The 17366-nt window shown below is 39.9% G+C and overlaps 1 protein-coding gene and 1 pseudogene across 7 annotated transcripts in view; one reads left to right on the top strand and one right to left on the bottom strand.

Annotated features, from left to right (window-relative positions):
- The window catches only part of LOC309848619 (small ribosomal subunit protein mS31-like), a 53601-nt gene extending 39028 nt beyond the window's left edge, over positions 1–14573 (bottom strand). For 2 of the 6 annotated variants that reach the window (XM_082700511.1, XM_082700512.1), the window contains exons 1-4: positions 14370–14571; positions 12813–12971; positions 11305–11384; positions 5731–5874 (exon numbers count right to left, since the gene is read on the bottom strand). In XM_082700511.1, coding sequence (XP_082556637.1) covers positions 5731–5874; positions 11305–11384; positions 12813–12971; positions 14370–14485 — 499 coding nt within the window. In that variant the 5' untranslated portion in view covers positions 14486–14571. Of the gene's footprint in view, positions 1–4201; positions 4646–5730; positions 5875–11304; positions 11385–12812; positions 12972–14369 lie in introns of those variants that run through there. The other 4 variants (XM_082700513.1, XM_082700510.1, XM_082700515.1 and 1 more) reach the window with 4 other exon arrangements.
- The window catches only part of LOC309848615 (mitochondrial ornithine transporter 1-like), a 308432-nt pseudogene that overhangs the window by 236117 nt on the left and 54949 nt on the right, over positions 1–17366 (top strand). The gene's annotated exons all lie outside the window — the stretch shown is intronic.

Raw genomic sequence — 17366 nt, 5'->3', positions numbered from 1 at the left:
GATATTTATTATCTCTTCAGTGGCAGGTGAATCTACAATTATCTCAATATAAAAGGCTTAAAAGCTTTCTACTCAGGGTGCCTGGGTGGCTCAGTGGGCTAAGCCACTGCCTTCGGCTCAGGTCATGATCTCAGGGTACTGGGATCGAGTCCCGCATCAGGCTCTCTGCTCAGCAGGGAGCCTGCTTCCTCCTCTCTCTAACTCTGCCTGCCTCTCTGCCTACTTGTGATCTCTCTCTGTCAAATAAATAAATAAAATCTTTAATAAAAAAAAAAAAAAGCTTTCTACTCACATGGAGTTAGTTTATATTTACTGAAAGAGATTTTAAAAATTTTATATGGATACTTAAATATCTATACATTATTTTATTTTTAATTTATTTATTTTTAAAGATTTTATTTATTTATTGGACACAGAGAGAGAGATCACAAGCAGGCAGAGAGGCAGGCAGAGAGAGAGGGGGAAGCAGGCTCCCCACTAAGCAGAAAGCCCAACGCAGGGCTTGATCCCAGGACCCCCAGATTATGACCTGAGCTGAAGGCAGAGAGGCATAACCCACTGAGTCACCCAGGTGCCCCTATACATTATTTTTATTAAAATTGAAGTAAATAAAAAATAAATCAAGGTGGTAGACAGATAAATGGCCACATATCGTATCACTCTCGTGCTTCTAGACATTCCCCTTGAATGATTTTGTCATTCTTTGCATAAATGGAGTCCGTTTCTCAAACCCTTGAATTCAGGGTGGCAAGTGACCTGCTTTGGTCAATGGGAAGTTACTCAACACTGTGCAAACACAGGCTTGAAAAGTACCTACACGTCAATACTTGCTCTTCCTTGCTGTTATGATCTCTACTACAGTCGTGTGAAGAAGTCCAAGTTAGTCTTTGAGATGATGCGTGACAGATAACACGGTTATCTCTACCTCCCCTGACAAGAGCCGGCACCCACAACCAGACATGTGAGACAGGCCGCTCTAGAGGGAACTACCCGCAGCTAAGCTGCCAGAACTAGCCAGAAAACCCATAAATTCAGGAGCAGTTGTAAGTTAGTTGTTGTTTTACTAATTTTGGTGGTAGCATGTTATGTACCAAAAACTGATACATTTCCAAACTTATAGTTTAACATTTTTTTGGTGGCATATATATGGCTAAAGAATATTCAAGAGCAAGACTCTATTAACTGTGTACTAGTAAAAACATGATTAAATTTAAAGTCAAAGTTAAGGCTAAAATAAAAATGCTTTTATCATCACTCCAATATATAGTAACTACTACAAAATCTAAGTGGGAATAATGCCATCTAACTGCTCTTACGAATCTCTATGCTGCCAAAATGAAACAGAAGGGACAGTTCTTAAGAATAACAACAACAACCTGGAAAAAAGCTACTTCAAAGTGGAAAATAATTTATATGTTTTATGTGGTAAAATAACACGCTGCAATTTTTTATATAAATGAAAAACACAACACTGGAAAGTAAAGCTGTCAACACAGGAAACGTCATTTTGTCATTTTCAGTATTATGTTCAGAAACTGGCATGGCCCACCCCTAACAATAAAACACTTTTCCCTCAAAGCATCTAAATAAATCTTCATGAAGCTAACTATTAGTAGAGACAGCATGACATTTTGTTAATCTTAAAATTTAAAAATAAGAAATACAGAAGAATATTATTAAACTGTTGAGGCTTCAAATTCGAATGCCACTCTCTTAAAGTATTCTCAAGTTCCAAACTGTATACTGAGGGGAGTGATCAAAGTGAGAAAGTTTCCACAGTTCTTTTCCTGTTTTTCATTCCAATAACAATTGCCTCAAGGAGCTGGAAATGAGATACCTCCCTTTCCCATCCTGAAGCATCAATAATATGTACAGGTATATATGGAAACTTGTCACATTTATCTCCCTAGCCTGGCCAAAACATGTTTTTGTTTTCTTTTTGTAAAAATTAAACTTGCTCAAAACCCAGGTCAAATTTAAGATAAATTTCTTTGGAGTTTGGACATTCAAGATTTTGATGAACTGAAGTGGTTTTGTTTTGTTTTGGTTTTTTTTGAAGATTTTATTTATTTATTTGACAGAGATCACAAGTAGGCAGAGAGGCAGGCAGAGAGAGAGGAGGAAGCAGGCTCCCTGCTGAGCAGAGAGCCCGACAAGGGGCTGGATCCCAGGACCCCGGGATCATGACCTAAGCCAAAGGCAGAGGCTTTAACCCACTGAGCCACCCAGGTGCCCCCAAGTGTTTTATTTTTGATGACAATGTACACTAACCCTTACTTTCCTGTTATCCTATTTGGTGGTTCCAAAAAAATCCTCACTAACAGTTTAAAATATAAGATCCTTGCAGTACAGTAAAACCCTCTAATAATACTGTTGTAGGAACAGAGATGATGATGGTTGATGATGCTTTACTTGTATAACCTCACTTGATTTTCAGAAGAATCACCTGAATTCAGAAGAAGAATAAATTTTATTTTTATTCCCATCATTTTATAGACAGAGGAAGTAAGGCTTAGTGAGATTTAGCATACAACTCACTCAAAACTTGAACCCCTAACCACTGTCTCACCTAAATAAAGTCACATGTTCGGGCACCTGGGTAGCTCAGTTGGTTAAGAGTCTGCCTTCCACTCTGGTCATGATCCCAGAATCCTGGGATCAAGCCCCAAATCAGACTCCCTGCTCAGAAGATAATCTGCTTCTCCTTCTGCCCCTCACTCCATTCATGCGCTCTCTCTCTTTCTCTCTCTCTCTCTCATAAATAAATAAATAAAATCTTAAAAGAAAAAACTCATGTTATTCTACTTCAATATTGTGTTTTAGAACCATATTTTTAATTATGGTGACTCAGAACATGCATGTTTCATCAAATAAGGAATTTTTCCCTTAATACCACATACTGCATTCTGCTAATTTTTTTCTTTTAAAATTCTGTGTTCATACAGAGGGGACATGAACTAACATTTATTTACATGTATTATACAATAAGAACTGTGCTGAGCAACTCAAATAACTTTGCCTTAGTTCTTACATTCTTCCAATGAGGTACCTTTAATTTCCCAGATGAGGAAACTGATCTGGTTTTTTAACCTCAGGAGGTTAAATTGTTTTCTCAAAGGCAAATGCCTAATCACTGAGACAGCTAGATCTGTACTCTTGTTTGCACAACTGAAAAGTCCTTGGGCTTTTTTGTCACCCTTCCCTGATACCTACCGGAGTATGGGAAGCATAATACTTTTTTTTTTTTAACTTTTTTTCAAAAGATTTTATTTATTTATCTACTTGAGAAAGAACAAGAGTGAGCGACTACAAGCAGGGAGAGCAGCAGGGGCAGAGGCACAGGGAGAAGCAGGCTCCCCGCTGATCAGGGAGCCTGACGTGGGTCTCGATCCCAGGACCCTGGGATCGTGACCTGAGCTGAAGGCAGATGTTTAACCGACTGAGTCACCCAGGTGCCCCTGGAAAGAATAATACCTTGAGAAATATACATTTTGTATATACCAGGTGAAACACAGCAACATAGCATCCTTTATGACTGCATATACCATACAAATCCACAAAATATTCAGAATTTCTTAAAGGTTTTATCAGTCTTCAAAAAGTTTTCCTACACAAAGTAATAATTTATGAAGATATAAGACAAAATATTTCTGATACTTAAGCTTCCATTCCACTTATTAATCCAAACAAATGAAAGATTATAAAAAAATAAAATGTTACAATGACAGCATACTACTACAAAGGTTAAAATATGGACTACATTTTCCTAAGACTTACCGCGATGTTTACAATTCCTAGCTAACAGTATCATAAAAGTAAGTGAATCTCTTCTTCTTTTTTTTTAATCTATATTTTATTTATTTTCAGCATAACAGTATTCATTATTTTTGTACCACACTCAGTGCTCCATGCAATCCGTGCCCTCTCTAATACCCACCACCTGGTTCCCCCAACCCCCCCCCCCCCCGCCGCCACGTCAAACCGCTCAGATAGTTTTTCAGAGACTATGGACTCTGAAAAACAAAACTGAATCTCTTCTAATAGAAAATACACCTAAAAAAAAAAAAGCATAAGAAATAAATTGCATAGTAATACTGTTTTCCTTTTGAGTGACGGAGAAGTAATATCTAGAGAATAATCTTCAGGAAAGTAGATAACATAGCGTCTAGCAGTTCGAAGAACCTAGGTATGGAGCCAGAGTTCCAAAAAGTCTTGAAGTCTTCTAACATTTTTGCTTTGAGTAGCATTTAAGCACAAGAACCTTACATCTCATTAGTGCACTAGTTTTATGAGTAAAAGATAACCAGCATAAAACTTAAGAGTTGTAATGTCCTCTAAAACCAAAATATCATCTCATACGCAAGATTTAATGTATGAGAAGGTTTTCCAGGTTATCTCCTGTTTAGCAGTTAGGAAACTGTCATCATTTGTAGTCAACACCTTCATGTCACATAGAAATTCATGACATGGGGCACCTGGATGGCTAGGTCAATGGGCATCTGCCTTTGGCTCAGGTCATGATCCCAGGGTCCTGGGTTCAAGCCCCACAGCGGGCTCCCAGCTTGGCAGGAAACCTGCTTCTCCCTCTCCCACTCCCCCTGCTTATGCTCCCTCTCTCGCTGTGTCTCTGTCAAATAAATAAAATCTTTAAAAAAAAGAAAGAAAAGAAAAGAAATTCATGATACAATTCTAACGTATGGTTTTGCTTGCTTTTAAAAATTTTATTATTTTTTTAAAGCAGACTCCATGCCCAGCGCAGAGTCCAACACAGGGCTTAAGACCTGAGCTGAGATCAAGAGTTGGACGTTTAAGGGTACCTGGGTGGCTCAGTCGGTTAACTGTCTGCCTTTGGTGCAGGTCATGATCCCAGGGTCCTGGGATCGAGCCCCACATCAGGCTCTCTGCTTGGCAGGGAGCCTGCTTCCTCCTCTCTCTCTGCCTGTCACTCTGCCTACTTGTGATATCTATCTGTCAAATAAATAAATAAAATCTTAAAAAAAAAAAAGACCAGAATTAAAAGAAATTCTAACTTAAAAAAAAACACTGTCAAATTTCTTTTCATTGGGTGTTGAGCCCGAATGTTTATAGCAGCAATGTCCACAATAGCCAAACTATGGAAAGAATCTAGATGTCCATCAACAGATGAATGGATCAAGAAGATGTGGTATATATACACAATGGAATACTAGGCAGCCATCAAAAGAAATGAAATCTTGCCATTTGCGACAACATGGATGGAACTAGAGCGTATCATGCTTAGCGAAATAAGTCAAGCAGAGAAAGACAACTATCATATGATCTCCCTGATATGAGGAAGTGGTGATGCAACATGGAGGCTTAAGTGGGTAGGAGAAGAATAAATGAAACAAGATGGGATTGGGAGGGAGACAAACCATAAGTGACTCTTAATCTCACAAAACAAACTAAGGGTTGCTGGGGGGAGGGGGTTTGGGAGAAGGGGGTGGGATTATGGACATTGGGGAGGGTGTGTGCTTTGGTGAGTGCTGTGAAGTGTGTAAACCTGGTGATTCACAGACATGTACCCCTGGGGATAAAAATATATGTTTATAAAAAATAAAAAATTATAATAATAAAAAAAAATTTCTTTTCAGACAGCACAGAAATATTTATACAGTTTTGAAATTCATGTAAATATCTAGACTCTATGACTGAACACCAACCAGACTTAATCTCCATACGGAATTTTATAAACCTCTGAAATTAACTTACCGGCTTCATTGTCAATTGGAAACTCCCACAGCTTCCCCTCTTTGGTCCACTGGATCATCTCTGCAAAACCATTCTGAAGGGGCTGTTCATTTACCATGGCCAACTGCTTCGCAAATTCCACGTCCCAAAGTGAAGGTGCTGTCTCTATAATAACATTTCCAAATAATCACAAGTCAATGTATATATCTTTATTTTTTAAAATGAAATAATCAACTCTAAATTAGTAATACATTTCAGGCCCTGAGGATTAAAATAAACAGTATATAATGAAAGGTCACTCACTGAGAGCTAAAGCTAAAGAAAGATGACAAAAATCCCACAGCGACAATTCCTGCAAGCCTTAGCATTTACTACACTGCTGGGCAAGCAAGCCCTAAAATCTCACCATCCCCTCTACTGGAAAGAAAAAGGAATGTATATTATCTTTAAGAATGTTTTCATGAATATGAGTAATTTTTTTTTAAAGATTTATTTATTTATTTTAGGGGTCCCTGGGTGGCTCAGTTGGTTAAGCATCTGCCTTCAGCTCGGGTCATGATCCCAGGATTCTGAGATCAAGCCCTACATTGGGCTCTCTGCTCCGTGGGGAGCCTGCTTCCCCCTCTCCCACTCCCCCTGCTTGTGTTCCCTCTCTCACTGTCTCTCTCTCTCTCTCTGTCAAATAAATAAATAAAATCTTTGGAAAAAAAAATTATTTATTTGAGAGAGGAGAGGGAGAGACCACGTGTGCAAGAGAAGGAAGAGGGAAGGAACAGAATCTTAAGCTCTCCCTGAGCACAGAGCCCACCAACCACGGCTGGATCTCACGGCCCTAAGAACATGACCTGAGCCAAAATCAAGAGTTGGATGCTTAAATGACTGAGCCACCAAGGTGTCCCATGAATGTATTTTTTACATAACATGTGACTTTAATATTTAAAGTCTAGCCTCTTTATCTTTATTTTTAGTCTGTCAAGATAAGTCACAATATACTACTATTAATGACCAAAGAAATTAAATTAACATAATAATGATACTACTAAAGGATGAGGAGCACTGACTCTGCTAATGCTTTTTATGCATTAGTTCATCTCATCCTCACAACCAACTCTATGAGTAAGTTCATATAAGGTTAGCTTATGACCACCATCATATAACATTTCAATTATTTATTTGCTTTGGAAATTGAAGACATCCTTCAAGAATGAATCCTATTTCCACCAGTCACTGCTGGTGGGAATGTAAAATGGTACAACCTCTTTGAAAAATAGTTTGGCAGTTTCTTAAAAAGTTAAAAATACACTTAGCATATAATTTCACTCCTAGATATTTACCCAAAACAAAACTATGTCTACACACAGACTTGTATGTGACAGTTCATGAACAACCACACCTAGGCTTAATTAGCCACATTTACAGAATAATCATAACGGGCGCCTGGGTGGCTCAGTGGGTTAAACCTCTGCCTTCGGCTCAGGTCATGATCCCAGGGTCCTGGGATCGAGCACCGGATGGGGCTCTCTGCTTGGCAGGGAGCCTGCTTCCACCCTCTCACTCTGCCTGCCTCTCTGCCTACTTGTGATCTCTGTAAAATAAATAAATAAAATCTTAAAAAAAAAAGAATAATCATAACAGCAAAATAATTATCAGTCACATTTTATAGATTTATTCAGTAGGCAATGATCAGCCCATGTCTTTTCTGTGATCACAATCATCACCACCATCATCACTGTCATTGCTAACCGCTGCAACTATATCCTGAATGTCAACTGTGGTTTTGGCACTGTGCCTGACACTTGAATTACATTACTTCATTTAATCCTTGCGAGGTAGGCATTAGCCCTATTTTATAGATGGAGAATGGGAAACTCAGAGAAGTTAGTATGACAGAATCTGAATTTGAATAATCCACAACTATCAAATACCAAAATTCCTTCCATTACGCTATATTACCTCTCAGTTCGAAATTACTGAAGGGTAAGTAGAAAGGTCTATGGCTACATCCTTTGCAGCAGTGGAACGAACCTGGAGGGAAGCAAAATGTGGGAATCATGGGACAAAAGAATTCGTTCATTCTGAATGAATAATTACTGAATGCCCACTATACATCAGGCATTACTTTAAGTGGGAGAGAGACAGCAGTGAATAAAAACTGAATTGAAGTTTGTACGCGGTTGATATTATACTTAACTGGGAACAAAAGACATTCTTTAGACTCGATCAAGTATAACTTATTAAAACAGTACCTTCATTGAATTTTTAAAAAGATTTTACTTACTTATTCTTACTTAATCTAGAGAAAGAGAGAACAGGGGTAGGAACAGAGGGAGAGAGACAAGCAAACCCCCTGCAACTTGGGACACATCAGGCTCCATCCCACAACCTTGAAATCATGACTTGAGCTGAAACCAAGAGTGGGATGCTTAAATGTTAAATGTTAAATAAACTTACCTTATGAGCATACAATCATTTTATATTTTTTATAGAACACACACATAAAACTGCAGTGATTCCTTGCCAGCTAATTTAAGAAATAGGATTTCTGATTTTAAAAAGCAAGCTGACTCCTTCAAGAATCCAAGTGCCTCTGCTGGCTGTTCATTAGGTGGACAACTGCAGCTGCCCTGACAATAAATGCCCTTTTAAAAAATTTCTTTTCAGCATAACAGAATTGTTTATGCACCACACCCAGTGCTCCATGCAATACATGCCCTCCATACCAGCCACCACCTGGCTCCCCCAACCTCCTACCCTCTACCCCTTCAAAACCCTAAGATTGTTTTTCAGAGTCCATAGTCTCTCATGGTTCACCTCCCCTTCCAATTTACCCCAACTCCCTTCTCCTAACTCCCCATGTCCTCCATGCTATTTGTTATGCTCCACAAATAAGTGAAACCATATGGTAATTGACTCTCTCTGCTTGATTTATTTCACTCAGCATAATCTCTTCCAGTCCCGTCCATGTTGCTACAAAAGTTGGGTATTCGTCCTTTCTGATGGAGGCATAATACTCCATAGTGTATATGAACCACATCGTCCTTATCCATTCATCCACTGAAGGGCATCTTGGTTCTTTCCAGTTTGGCGACCATGGCCACTGCTGCTATAAACATTGGGGTACAGATGGCCCTTCTTTTCACTACATCAGTATCTTTGGGGTAAATACCCAGGAGAGCAATGGCAGGGTCATAGGGAAGCTCTATTTTTAATTTCTTGAGGAATCTCCACACTATTCTCTAAAGTGGCTGCATCAACTTGGATTCCCACTAACAGTGCAAGAGGGTTCCCCTCTCTCCACATCCTCTCCCAACAAACGTTGTTTCCTGTCTTGCTAATTTTGGCCATCCAAACTGGTATAAGGTGGTATCTCAATGTGGTTTGAATTTCAATCTCCCTGATGGCTAGTGATGATGAACATTTTTTCATGTGTCTGATAGCCATTTGTAGGTCTTCACTGGAGAAGTGTCTGTTCATATCTTCTACCCATTTTTTTTTTTATATGATTGTCTGTTTTGTGTGTGTTGAGTTTGAGAAGTTCTTTATAGATCCTGGATATCAACCTTTTGTCTGTACTGTCATTTGCAAATATCTTCTCCCATTCCGTAGGTTGCCTCTTTATTTTGTTGACTGTTTCCTTTGCTGTGCAGAAGCTTTTGATCTTGAGGAAGCCCCAAAAGTTTATTTTTGCTTTTGTTTCCTTTGCCTTTGGAAACATATCTTCAAAGAAGTTGCTGTGGCTGATATCGAAGAGGTTACTGCCTATGTTCTCCTCTAGGATTCTAATCCACGTTGAGCACATATACCACGGAGACCATGTTGAGGTCTTTTATCCATTTCGAGTTTATCTTTGTGTACGCTGTAAGAGAATGGTCGAGTTTCATTCTTCTATATATAGCTGTCCAATTTTCCCAGCACCATTTATTGAAGAGACTGTCTTTTTTCCATAGTATATTTTTTTCCTAATAAATATCCTTTTTGATGCAAGTGTAACAGCTGCCACATCAACAGGGAAGAGGTGATCTACTCTCCATGACCACACATTTTATTGTGCTTTTTTCAAGTAGCTTGTTAGAATTCTCTAAGTGTGTGTGTGTGTGTGCATTTTGTATCCCCCCCCCTTTTTTAAAGATTTTATTTATTTGACAGAGATCACAAATAGGTGAGAAGCAGGCAGAGAGAGAGGGAAGCAGGCTCCCCGCTGAGCAGAGAGCCCCAATGTGGGGCTTAATCCCAGGACCCTGAGATCATGGCCTGAGCAGAAGGCAGAGGCTTAAACCAATGAGCCACCCAGGCACCCCCCCCTTTTTATTAAGGGAATCTCAACAACCAATATGGCCTTAAACCCATAACCCCAAGATCCAGTTACATGCTCTGAGAACTAAGCCAGCCAGATGCCCCTTGTACTTCCTGTCCATCATATAAGACAGAAAGCAGTTTTCGCGTTAAGGGCAGGCAAGCTGTTCTCTCAGTTTCTCCTTTAGTTTAAAAGAACAAACACTGATTGAATTAACTCCTTTCCTCTATGGATTGATATTTCATACCTCAATTTAAAAAAAAAAAAGCATTTATTTAAAAAAAATATTTTAAAGCACTTATGATTTAAGGTAGTTAATTCCTACGATTCGTCAGCCACTGGCTAGGTGTTGCTGGGTATAGAAAAATCAGTGAAACCCAGCCCCTATATCTAGCAGTTTACTGAATAGTGGGAAAAATCAGATGTTTATATAAGTAACTATAATAGATTAAATGAGCCATTGGAGGCAGGCCACGGAACTTAAATATCAATTACAAAATTATCAAGCCCAAAAGCTAACTTATAATCTTTGGAAATGAAAGCCACTTGTAAGCTGAAGACTGTTTGTATTGAGCTTCCTGTTTATCTGAATTTATCAGTAAACCACACTTAATGTCAAGCAAGAGGACACTCTTAGATCTCTTTTAATTAGACTTATATGGTGATTATGAAAGATTTGACCTCTTACCCAAAGGGATAAGTACATGGAACAAGGATGGTGTGTTTAAACAAACAAACAAAAAAAAAACACGACCACCACAAATCTGCTAAATATATTTCCTGACTGCTCTTCTTCCCAGCTCCTAAACAATCACTAAGTGAAATCATTAAATTCTACAAATGCTATCTACCTTTTTTTTTTTAATATTTTATTTATTTATTTATTTGAGTCTAAGGCAGAGGCTCAATGACTGAACCACCCAGGGTCCCCCTCTACCCCCACATCTCCTCTTCTAGATAGCAAGCTGCCTCAGGGCAGAAACCATAGTTTATCTTTTGTAATAACATAGTTGCAAATAGAGGGTGACAGTTAATGTTCTAACCCAAATCAGTAGCCAACTGCTAGCTCTGGATTTAAGAAGGTGGTAGTAAATACCTCCCACTGTCTCACAGAATGCAGCATTTCAAGGCAGGAATCTGGCCAAGACTAGCAATGGCAACAATTACATTCATAAGCAGGATCCAGGCCAACGACAGGACAGATTATTAAAATACCTCACATTGAGCAATCAAAACATTAAGGACTTTTTTTTTTAAAGATGGAATGCTTCTACACCTGAGAAATCATGTTCTTAACAAACCTGTTTCAGGTGCCTCTTCGGTAACTGCCTTAAGGTCAAAAATATTAAGTCTCTTCCTTTTGAGCATATTTTTCCTAAGACTGAAAAAGAAAAAACAATTTAACTTAATATTTTTACAATGGTCAACAAAAAATTGAGAAAACTATTCTATTATTAACATTTTTAAAGATTTTATTTATTTATTTGACAGAGAGAGAGACACAAAGAACAGAAGCAGGGGGAATGGGAGAGGGAGAAGCAGGCTTCCCTTCCCGCCAAGCAGGGTGCCCAATGTGGGGCCCTATCCCAGGGCCCTGGGATCATGACCTGAGCCAAAGCAGATGCTCAATGATTGAGCCACCCAGGCTCCCTTAAGAAAACTATTTTATATGAAATACTGAATGTAGAAATTAAAAATAATTCCACTGGGGTGCCTGGGTGGCTTAGGTCATGAATCCAGGGTCCCAGAATGAGCTCTGCAGCAGGCTCCCTGCTCAGCAGGAAGCCTGCTTCTCCCCCTCCCACATCCCCTGCCTGTGTTTCCTCTCTCAATGTGCCTCTCTCTGTCAAATAAATAAATAAATAAAATCCCTAAAAATAAATAAATGAATGAATAAATAAATAAAAATTCTACTAACCCACAATAGACATTTTAACTAAACTTCCACATCATAAGAACGGATAACTAAAAACTGGAACAAGTACACTTGAATTTTTGCATCATGATACAATAAAGCAGTTTAAGTAGTTTAATTTCCAAAATATCTAACTAAAAAGATTAATTTTCCATAATGTTATGTGATCCATTTCATATTAAGGTTTTAGAAAACTCAACATTAGAAAGCTATTAAAATATGCTAAATTAAAAGTTGTTAAAGTCAACAGTTCTCTTAGTTTAAGGGCAGAAAATACTGCATGTTTAATTATAAACTATAATTATAAAAGATGGCACAGATAAATCAAAACATCCCCACTTATAAAGCAATCATTCTGTAATTTTAACATAATGATTAACTTTACCTAACATTTAAAATTAACTATTAAAATTAATGTCAGAGAGTTAATAGGTAACTTTTCCTTGTATATTTTAATCAACTGCTTTATGCATCAATTCACATTCATACTTGAATCAATTTATTGGGAGATTAAAAACTAGTTCAAAACTGGATAATCAGTTTTAATATAATTTTTGAATTCTTGGGGCACCTGGGTGGCTCAGTCAGTTAAGTGTCTGCCTTTGGCTCAGGTCATGATCTCAGGATCCTGGGATTGAGTACCCCACTTTGGGCTCCCTGCTCAGTGAGGAGCCTGCTTTTCTATCTCAAATAATAAATAAAATAAAATAAATCTTTAAAAATTTTAAAGACTGCAATCTTACTTGTCAGTTTTAAAAAAAAATTTCTAATATTCCACCTATGAGAAATATTTAACTTATAAATTGATATACTGTGCACCTTACTCACCAGTCACATGAAAAGAATCTATTTGGAAAAACCAGCATTACCGACAGAACTATTTGATTCACTAACCTAACTTTAGTTCTTTCTCCATCTTTCTGTGCCTTTGAGACTTCCTCATGCTGCTGCAGTTGCCTGTGCAGCTCTGACTTGATTGTCTGCTTATCAAAACGGAGAAAATCTGCAACAGCAGATGCTGCTGCTTCCAACTCAGGACTCACGGACTTGGTTCTAACAAAGAAAATGAAAAACAAGGGGGAAAAAAGGCATTACCTATTATGCCATTAGTTTAGTGGAAAGTAAAATGATTCTTTTCCAGAGAAAACTTTTTTTGTCATTCAAAAAATCCATTTCTGACAAAAATCAATAATTTTTTAAATATTTGGCTTTTTTAAAGGAGGCACCACACCCAGCCTGGGGCTCAAACTCAGGACCTTGAGAGTCAAGATCAAGAGTCACATGCTCAATCCACAGAGCCACCCAGGTGCCCTAGGTATTGCTTTTTTTGTTTTTAAGATTTTCTTGATTTATTTGACAGAAAGATACAGCAAGAGACGGAACACAGTCGGGAGTACTAGAAAAGGGAGAAGCAGGCTTCACACCAAGCAAGGAGCCCGATGAAGGGCTGGATCCCAGGACACTCAGATCAGGACCTGAAGGCAGACACCTAACAACTGAGTCACCCAGGCGCCCCAGTATTGGTTTTATATAAACTTTAAAATGTCAAAAGTTGAAGGTAATGGATACTTGTTGAAGCACAATAGTAACTCAGAACAACACATTAAAGTAATATATTAAAGTATAAATTAAGCACAATACTAACTCAGAACATATTAAGTTAAATATGTATTTTATATATATATATATTTATGTAATGGGTAAAGGAGAGGGGTGGGGAAAAAAAGAGTGGCGGTTATAGTTCACTGGATTTTTAGATGCCAATTTATTTCAGAAACTATATATATTGCAAGCCAATATTAAAGTAGCTAAATCTCTTCACATATCATGATGGATATAGTACTCAGCTCATGCTATTCACATGAATGCAACAATGAAAAGTTGGATTAAAAAACAAAGGGATGCTCTGTAATACTCCTTTTATACAACTTCTGGAACACGACTGGGATTAATAAAGCATTCTGTGCTGCCCACACCATCTCAGCTTCACTCCGCCAAACTGGAATTGCATGCTTGGTGAACAAGCTTCATGGTGGCAGAACTTCGGGGTTTAACGCCAGTATCGGTGCAGTGTGAGTACTTTAAATGACGAATCAAAGAAAAAATGGAGGCAGGAATGAGACCGTTATAGTCTCGGGAAGTTAAAAAAAAAAAAGAAAAAAGGAGTGGGTGAGACAACTTTGCTTCTGGAGCCCGGACTGAATGGGGGGAGGCGTGGCGGAGCGCTCGGGACAGGAGCCAACCTTGGACCCCGAGCTCTGTTTCTCACCCCGTTATGACCTTGGGCAAGTCATTTTAGCTGTCTGGGATTTCCCGTTCCTCAGCTTTACAGCAACGGCCTCTGAGATCCCGCGGGCTGGAACATCCACCCCAGGAAGCGGAGAAGGACCACTGAACCGCCCCGGAGGTCGCCTTGACACCCGCAGGGCCAACAGCGCCCCAATGCGGTACCTGACCGTTCCGTGCGGAGCACCGAGTAGCACAATCGCAGCCTCTGAGCCTCCAGAGCATAAAGGGAAGCGGGAGAGAGGGCGCAGAGGTAGGAACGCGGAGACCCTCGGAAACATCGCCAAGACACAAACGCAACTGGGAGCAGAAACGATCAGGCCGTCCCTCTGCCAAACACGTCCCCCGCTCTCTCTTTCCGTTCCGCCGCCTGGTGCGTTCCTTCCCTTCACGTTCGGTGGGCAACAGGGGCCTGTAACTGAGTTCCGGCCTCGGCCGCGGCCCGGCCCGGTCAGCGGCGTCCGGGCGATTCTAGTGGCCTAGGTGGAGTGGATGCCTGAGTTCAGCTAAGATGCGCCGGCTCAGGCATCAGGACCAGCGCGGGAGAGGAAGAGAGTGGAGGAGCGATCTAGTGTGCAATACTACTTTGAGGGGCGGGGAAGAGGCAGAGAACTGACCCCACTGGGCGCTGTCTGGGGGAGAAGGTGCACAGCGTTCATCACATTCTCAGAATGGCCCCTGGCCACAAGGTTAAAAAAGAAAAATTCCCCTGGAACATAGAAATTAGTATTTCTTTTCAGTCTCTGTTCTTGATGTAGCGTCAAAACATGAGACGTGTATGTTTCTTCGCCCGCCCTCCACCCCAAAATTGTTTCAGAGAGAAAAATGAGCAAGAGAAAGGCGTGGCTTCGTCCTGCACTTGAGGAAGGCCACGAAGGCTGAACGAGGGGGGTCAGACCTCGGCGTGCATGAGCAGAATCCCCCGCAGAAGGCCGGCTGGTAGGTCACGCGCGAACCTCTGGACTGCACTTGCATGGTGGCCGCCCAAGGCTGACGTCAATTTTCCCTACCGTTTCAAGAGGGACTCAAGATTGGTGGCGAGTGTTCTGTAAACGGAAATACAGAAAAGCGTAGGAGTCATAAACACGTTGGGAAAATGTGCCTCATGAATTAGTAAGGATTGAAATTTACCCTAGCTCAACTTTCTTCCTTTCTTCTTCTTTTTTAAATTTTTAAATAAATTTTTGTAAGATTGATCGATTGATTTTAGAAAGACTGAAAGAGAGTATGGAGCAGGGAAAGGGGCAGTGGGAGACAACGTCCAAGCTGACTCCTGCTGAGTGCACAGCCAGAGGTGGGCCTCCATCCCAGGACCTATGAGATCGGGACCTGCGTGGAAACCAAGAGTCCAACGCTCAAAAGACTGAGCCACTCAGGCAGCGCAGACTCTCAACTACTGCTTTCCGAAAGAGGCCTTTAATGATTACCCTAGTTAAAATAGCCTCCTGCACCACCCAGTCCCAGTCTCTGGCAGGGATCCCTGTTGTCTACCAATCCCCATTTCACTTAGGATACACATAAATACAAAGTGTTATAATTGGTGTACTATTAAAAGTGATGATCAGACTATTACTTCTGATGAACGTCAAAGTCCTAATGCTCAGCAAACAGAGCCAGACGTAAGAGGCCATACACTGTATGATTCTGCTTCCATAACAGTGTGAAGAAGACACAGCTAAAGGGAAGAAATCAGATCAAAAGTTACCAGGAAGTGGGGATGGAAGGAGGGGATTGGGTACAGCAGAACATGAGGGAACTTTTTATACTTATTGAAATACTCAGGGCGTCTGGGTGGCTCAGTGGGCTAAGCCTCTGCCTTGGACTCAGGTCATGGTCTCAAGGTCCTGGGATTATGCCCCATGTCAGGCTCTCTGCTCAGTGGGGTGCCTGCTCCTCCTAGCCCCGCCTGCCTCTCTGCCTGCTTGTGATTTCTGTCTGTCAAATAAATAAATAAAATCTTAAAAAAAAAGTTATTCAAAAAAAAACTATATCTTGATTCTGGTGGAGGTCATGGCCTTTCACACTTACCGAAACTCAAGACTTGTACACCTAAAATGTGTGATTTTTACTGTATGTAAATGATATATCTCAGCAAAACTGATTTGAACAAAAAAGTTAATTAAAGCAGTTAGAAATCTGCAATTATAAAATTGGTCACAAATTAAACCACAGGAGAAATTTAATATATCCTAAGAAAAAGAAAAGAAAAAACCTGTCCTTTGAAAAAGTACAATTTGTGCAATGGTTCAAAGCAATCATTTATAAAAGAAACAAAAATGTAGCCTGAAAGCAGAAAATGTTTTTCCTCGTTCTTCTATTTTGCCATGGAATCACTAGTCATTTTCTTCTCAGTGCCCTCTGAAATGCACTTTCTAGAACAATGTACCTTTGGCAAGAGGCAGCAAATCAACTGAAATAGGTCCTGATATCCATCAGGGACTTTGTCCTAAATGTCTCATGAAATTCTACACTAATTAACTTGACAAGCTTTCCATGAGCGGAAAAGGCAAAAATTATTCTATATTCCAGTTACCGATTGCTGTGTAACACTCCAAAACTTAATGGCTTAAAACAATAATTTATTCTCTCTCACAGTTCTGTGGTTCACTGGGTGCAGCTGGGTGGTTCCCCCTTGGGGTTAGTCATGTGGCTACAGTCAGTTTGCATCTAGTCTGGATTGGATGTCTCAGATGTTAATCTCATTCACTTATTTAATGGCACAGCTGGGATGGCTGGAAGACACAGGGCCTGGCCCAGTAATATTCTCTCTCTCTATTGCTTCCTCTCTTTCCACATGGCCTCTGAAGGGTAGCAAAATATGCCACCTTAAAAGATATCACTTGGGTCATAAAGATCATGTTGACCTGTGGACATTTAAGATGCAAATACAAGTGGAGCTCTCCGCCCTCCCCCTATTTGCCTAAACACAGGACATAAACTTTTGAAGGTGTTCCCCCTCCCTTCTCTACCAGGAAAGACAAGTTAAGCACTGGCTACCGCTCTAGAAATGTCAGCCCAGAAATGGCACTAAAGGAATCCACATAAATAACTTTACTAACTATCCCTTAGTTTACATTAGACCCCACCATATATTTGCCTTTTTACGATTTGCTGCCCTAGAAACTGAAAATCCTTTGCCCTGCTCTTGTCACTTCCCTGAAA

The sequence above is a fragment of the Mustela nivalis genome, assembly GCF_964662115.1.
Source record: "Mustela nivalis genome assembly, chromosome: 15".
Lineage (NCBI taxonomy): Eukaryota > Metazoa > Chordata > Mammalia > Carnivora > Mustelidae > Mustela > Mustela nivalis.
This window is presented reverse-complemented; position numbering and strand designations above follow the sequence as displayed.